The 5,861-nt window shown below is 41.7% G+C and overlaps 1 protein-coding gene across 1 annotated transcript; it reads left to right on the top strand.

Moving 5' to 3' along the window:
- Positions 1–11: 11 nt before the first annotated feature.
- Positions 12–5,573, top strand: DDX20 (DEAD-box helicase 20). The gene is made up of 10 exons (XM_026864288.1): positions 12–125; positions 347–515; positions 801–915; positions 997–1,139; positions 1,533–1,671; positions 2,019–2,077; positions 2,762–2,844; positions 3,283–3,388; positions 3,475–3,576; positions 4,263–5,573. The coding sequence occupies exons 2-10, from the start codon at positions 419–421 to the stop codon at positions 5,360–5,362; spliced, it is 1,944 nt and encodes a 647-aa protein (XP_026720089.1). The 5' UTR covers positions 12–125; positions 347–418; the 3' UTR covers positions 5,363–5,573.
- The last annotated feature ends 288 nt before the right edge of the window (positions 5,574–5,861 follow it).

Below are 5,861 nucleotides of genomic sequence, written 5' to 3' on the forward strand. Positions count from 1 at the left end.
ATTCCTGACCTCTGCGGCCGCTTTTTACAGATCTCATCGTGCAGGCCAAGTCTGGCACGGGCAAAACCTGCGTGTTCTCCACCATCGCCCTGGACGCGGTGCTGCTGGAGAGCCCCGCCACGCAGGTGAGCCCCGGCCCCGGGTGGCGGCAGCGCCCGGGCCGCCCGCCTTTACCGTAACGCGGGGGTGGGTGTGTTGGCTTTGTGAGGGGGAAGCGCTCGTTTTCCTGGGCAAACGACATTGTCTGCTGTGGGGCATGGTGTTTGAAATCATCACGACTCGATGCTGGGCTTTAATCTTCGGGACTGCCCTGCAGCTTTCAAACTGAATCCTTGGCCCTTTACAGATTCTGATCCTGGCTCCTACACGGGAGATTGCTGTGCAGATTCATGCTGTGATCACAACTATTGGAATAAAAATGGAAGGCTTGGAGTGCCACGTCTTCATTGGAGGGACTCCTTTGAGTCAGGACAAAGTCAGACTAAAGAAGTGCCACATAGCAGTTGGTTCCCCGGGTATGGATGAGCTTCATTGTGCTTTGGATACCGTGTGATACTTCACAGTACAATAATTGGTGCTTTTAAAATGTGGGATGATTTTTTGTTTGTTTTTAGTAATAGGAGATAGTCTCAAAGGTCAGTGCCAGAGACATTTAGACCAGGTATTGTTAATGAGAGATTATTCCAAACATGCCTTTTTTTAAGGCCTATTTGTTTTTTTTTAAAAAATTACAGAATTGATCATTAGAACCTTTTAATTAATATTTTTGAAGTTCCTTTTTACTTTTTTCTCGTATGTAGGTCGAATAAAACAACTCATAGAGTTGGATTACTTGAATACGGCCAGTATCCGGCTTTTCATTCTTGATGAAGCAGACAAGCTTCTAGAAGAAGGCAGCTTTCAGGAACAAATCAAGTAAGAAAAACATTTATCTTGTGCATTTATCAGTACATTAGATACATATTTGTTACTCATTCCTGTTTCTTTGTCTCACAGTTGGATTTACTCTTCGCTGCCAGCCAATAAACAGATGCTTGCTGTTTCAGCTACTTATCCCGAATCACTAGCTAATGCTTTGACCAGGTACATGAGAGACCCAACGTTTGTGAGGTTGAACCCTACTGATCCAAGTCTCATTGGTAAGTAGAGGTGCTTTTATAGTGATATTGTATCGATAGATTAAGAAGACTACTAAAACCAAAACATGTACCTTTAAAACTTGTGATTCTTCATAATTTCCCTTCACAGGTGAGTTGGTTAGCGTATGAAGTATTTATTCCCAGTGTTGATGTATTTAAAACATCAGTGATGAATAGAGCTTTTTACTTTTTCTATTGGATGAAAAAAATATTTTAACCTTTTAAGAAAAACCTCTTCTGTATGTTCTGGTTTGGCAGGTGTGTGTGCTTGTTTAAATTTAAACATTTTTGTTTTAGCTGCAGTGACACGTGTTGATATCAGCATAGCACTGTACCTGTCTTTCTGGAAACCCTTAATCTAACAGATTTTTTTTTTTTTTGTTTCATGCTCAGGGCTGAAGCAGTATTACAAAATTGTGAATTCCCATCCGCTTCCGCATAAAACATTTGAGGAAAAAACCCATCACCTACAGGAGTTGTTCAGCAAGATTCCTTTTAATCAAGCCTTAGTCTTCTCAAATTTGCATAGCAGGTAATAAATTTGAAGTAAAATCTGTAAAAAGCAAGTTCAAAAGCAGTAGTTATGTCCTGTCTTGGATAAACATATAGAAAATCTGTAAGGTTTCAAAGCAGTATGCAAATTTCAGATCAGAAATACAGTCTGAGGAATGCAGTGTGAGATACTGAAAATAAAGGAATGCTTTAGTGTGAAGGTACCTCGTGCACTGTTCAGAGTACGGTGGGGCCTGATGTCCTGTTGTCCTTTTCCATCTCTGTGTTGTAGACATAAAGAGGAGAGTGGCAGTTCTGGACTGTAGAATAGCCCATTGTGAAGGTCTGTTGTTTTATTTACAATTTTCATTGTGTATATTCTGTCAGGGCTCAACATCTAGCTGAAATACTAACATCCAGAGGCTTTCCTGCTGAGTGCATTTCAGGTAAGTCCCTTCAAAACTTTCTGATTCTGTTGAAGTTATGCATAAATGTGACCTAAAATAGGAAAACTAATCTTAAATCTTGGTTTGTGTGCCCTCTTGTTAAATAACAAAGAATAGCATTTGAATCTTCATAGGTCTTTAGGACTTAGGAAACAATGTAAAAATTAGTATTTGTTTTCAAATTCATTTGAGAGTCATTTCTGTGAATATCCAGATCAGTGCATTGGTTTATTTGTAAGGAGAAAGTTTAATTGATGTTTTCAGATTGAAGCAGCCTTTCTTTGGAGTGCAGATGTTGAATTAAAATCTTTATTTCTAGCTGCAGTAGGTGTCAGCTATCAGCTTTTTCTAATGTTTATTAGAAACCTTGAATTTTTACTTCAACAGTGTCTTCCATGGCTTATGTGTTTAAGTAAAATTTGTCTAAAATCAGTGTTGTTCAAGTGGGTTAAGTATTTACATGATTGGTTTCTCTTTAAAAGCAAGCAAAATAATTATTTTTGTAAGGGATTTCCTTATTTTCTAGTCTTTGTTTGTTCCTTGTTTACTCATTTGGAACTGATGTTTGAGGAGGTTTCTCTCAGCCTTGTCTCCGATCTCATCTACAGTTTTACAAAGTGTTTTTATGGAATTTGAGTGGCACAAAACTGACATGTAATCTGTTTCTGATTTATGTCTTTCTAGGTGGCATGAATCAAAATCAGCGACTTGATGCTATGGCTAAATTGAAGCAATTCCACTGTAGAGTTCTGATCTCCACAGACTTGGTGAGTTAGTATTTTATAGCAAACATGAGTATTGCACATAAAGTCACTTCAGAGTATTAGATCCGACTTGGAATTGAGTAGAACGTAAAGGTACCGATAATGCGTGTGACCTGAGCACTGACAGAGACTTATTTTTGCTGTGAAACATAGAAATTGTCCCCTATTCCTTATCTGGTCCAAAAATAGTTCTTAATGTGTCTGTTGCTTTGTGGAAGCTTACAGGCATTTTAGAGGATCAGAGTCGTTTCCTTCGGATAGGAGCTATGGGAGGGAATAGTTTGTTTCTCTAGTGCAGTACGCTCACAATAGTAGCCGCAAACAACTTCAAAGAGAGCAGCAGTTCTGTTTGAGGCACTCCCTCCTCGATGTATTGTATTTGTTTGAAGGTCTGTGCAGCATATTCAGTTATCTATCCCCTTCTCTCGTCACTTTCTCAAGACATCTCGTGGAATTGATGCTGAAAAAGTGAATCTGGTTATCAACCTGGATGTGCCTGTTGACTGGGAGACGTACATGCATCGTATTGGCAGAGCTGGGCGCTTTGGTAAGAACAGTCACGTGGGTTTCTTGAGCTTACACTGGCTTCACTGGCTCTAGCTGGGTACTTACAGCTTCTGTTGTGTGTCACAGGAACTTTAGGTTTATCTGTGACATACTGCTGCCGCGGAGAGGAGGAAAACATGATGATGAAAATTGCTCAGAAGTGTAACCTTCAGCTTCTTCCTCTACCAGGTATGCTCTGTCCTGTGAATGCAACTGCTTATTTTGTTGGTAGTTGTCTGTTATTCAGAGCTTCAGACAAGTGCCCAGGGAAATGACATGTATCTTCTCTGCTGAAGTTGCATTAATTTTGGTACAGGCTTTTCATACTCTCTGCTAACAACTACTCGTGTAACTGCCGCGGTTGTGTGAAGCAATAGAAAACGAACGTAGTGCATGCCTAGGGATAGAAGAGGAACTCTGCATCCAGCTTTTGCTTGAGCAACTACACAACTACTTGGGTTTCCAGAAATCTTGTATTCAGCCTTTCTCAGGCTGTAAGATGTAGTAGAAGGAAGGAATACTTGAAGCAGCAGAAGATTTGCTACCCTTGCTTTGCCAGAAGCTGTTCTGCTAGAAACATAGCATTTGCCTTCTTGTATAAGTTCTGCTTTTTTATCTGGTTAAGTAGGATCTGAAAAGTAGGTGACAAATAGTCCAGTGCTGTTTGTCTTGATGAACTTTGTCAGGCATTCTGTGAAGAAAATGTTCTGGCTGTTTGAGCTCTTCCAAGAATTGAAGGGGTCGGTTTGTAGCCCTAGCTTGCCTTGTCTTAACATCTCGTCTGCAATTTTGCAGAGCTTTGCTTCGGTGCTCGTTTGAAGTCTAGAGGGAAGGATGCACTTAATTGAGTGCCTGCTTGTTTCCCTTTTGTGCAGAGCCTATCCCTCCTGGAATGATGGATCAGTTAGAAGATGGGGAGGTAGAAGTCAAACCTGTTATGCATACAGGTGCTTCAGTGAATTCTGACACTGTGGGTCTTAGACCAGAGGAACCAGTACTACAGCCTGTCCAAAATAGTTTTTCAGAGGTACCTCAGCCTCTTTCTAATCTTCCAGTTCGTAATTCTTCTGTAGAAAGGCCAAAAAAGACTCTGAAGCAAAAGCAGATAAAAAAGTGCATAGATTCTGCAAATACAGAAAAAAGTAGTAGAAACTCTCAAGCTTCCAGTTGCCACACAGAACAGAGGAGTCAAGTCAAAACTGCCTCCAGGATGGATGGACAACGTAACTCTCGGGCTCCAGATGAGGAGGCCTTAAAAAAAAATCTTCCCAAAATTCCATGCTTATCATCTTTCAAAAACCAACTGAACAATCCCTGGAGCTTCTCAGAGTTCGTGGAAGATTATGAGTGTTTCATTAAAGAAGGGTTGGACAGAGAGGTCGAAATTTTAAGAAGCTATTCAGGCCCAGGAAAACAATGTGAGCTCCCCAGGAATGGTGTAGAGTGGGAAGAGGTGAGACGTAACACAGAGACAGTAGCAAACGGTGTTGGGTCTGGTGACACTGATGGTTCGTGCAGTTCCAGGGTTTCTTCCCCCAATAACAGAGAAAACGTCTCCTGCTCTGAAGCATTTTGTGATACACAGACGAATGCTGTTCCCACAGACCGTCAGGGTCATGCAGGCTTCTGTCCCACACCAGAGAAACCTCAGGGACGGCCACAAGTCCCAAAGCAAAATCAAATGAAAAAGAAAATTCTGAAACAAAATGCTAAACAAAAGAAAAGCCATTGCCATCAGTTCCCTAGTCCTTCCACGAGAAACACTGAAGACAACCGTTCCTGCAGCTCTTGGGATGATGGTGCTCCATGTGAGGCTTGGAGCTACAAAAACTACTGGAAATCTTACTATCGGGCGTGGCAGAACTACTACGCTGCAGCGTCCCAGTACAGGAGGAGCTGCCGGGAGCTGAACTGGGTGAGCGCCTATCGCGTCAACGCCGTCTACCTGCAGGAGCTGCTCAAAAGTGGTGACTGAGGCAGTGACCCTGCTGCGAGGGGGCTGTGCCGGGGCGGGTGTCACCTGTGCAAACAACCGCTGCCCTCCAGGGACGCTGACAAACACAAACAGGCTTTGTTGAAGACTGAAGGCAAATGTTGTCTTTCCTAAGCAGTGGTGTCTAGGTAAATGTTTTACATGCCTTCTGGTGATGGTGTTACAAGTTTTTAATAAAAGGAAATGAAACGGCTGGATGTTCAGTTGCAATCTTTACAATCCAAAATAAACAAAGGAAGATAAAAGGCAGCCACTTACATAAGAAATCGCAGTAAGGAGAAAATACAAACCAGCCTCAGTTTTACTTGCTTGACTTGTGCCTTCCACATGACTTCTGGGCGAAGATGAATTCACTGTAACATTCCCTAGTCTGTTTATAGCTGGAGATCATTCCATCTTCTGTAATTCTCTAATACACCAGGCACTGATTATATATACCTGTTAAGTGGCAGAGTGAAACCTGCATCTTGATGCCTGTATT

The sequence above is a fragment of the Athene cunicularia genome (assembly GCF_003259725.1).
Source record: "Athene cunicularia isolate RWA chromosome 26 unlocalized genomic scaffold, athCun1 chr26_part1, whole genome shotgun sequence".
Classification (NCBI taxonomy): Eukaryota; Metazoa; Chordata; class Aves; order Strigiformes; family Strigidae; genus Athene; species Athene cunicularia.

Coding starts and splice junctions, on each gene's coding strand:
- DDX20 (XM_026864288.1), top strand. CDS start 419: ATGGAAGGCTTGGAGTGCCACGTCTTCATTGGAGGGACTCCTTTGAGT. Junction 516..800: donor CATAGCAGTTGGTTCCCCGG/GTATGGATGAGC, acceptor TCTCGTATGTAG/GTCGAATAAAACAACTCATA. Junction 3,577..4,262: donor TCAGCTTCTTCCTCTACCAG/GTATGCTCTGTC, acceptor CCTTTTGTGCAG/AGCCTATCCCTCCTGGAATG.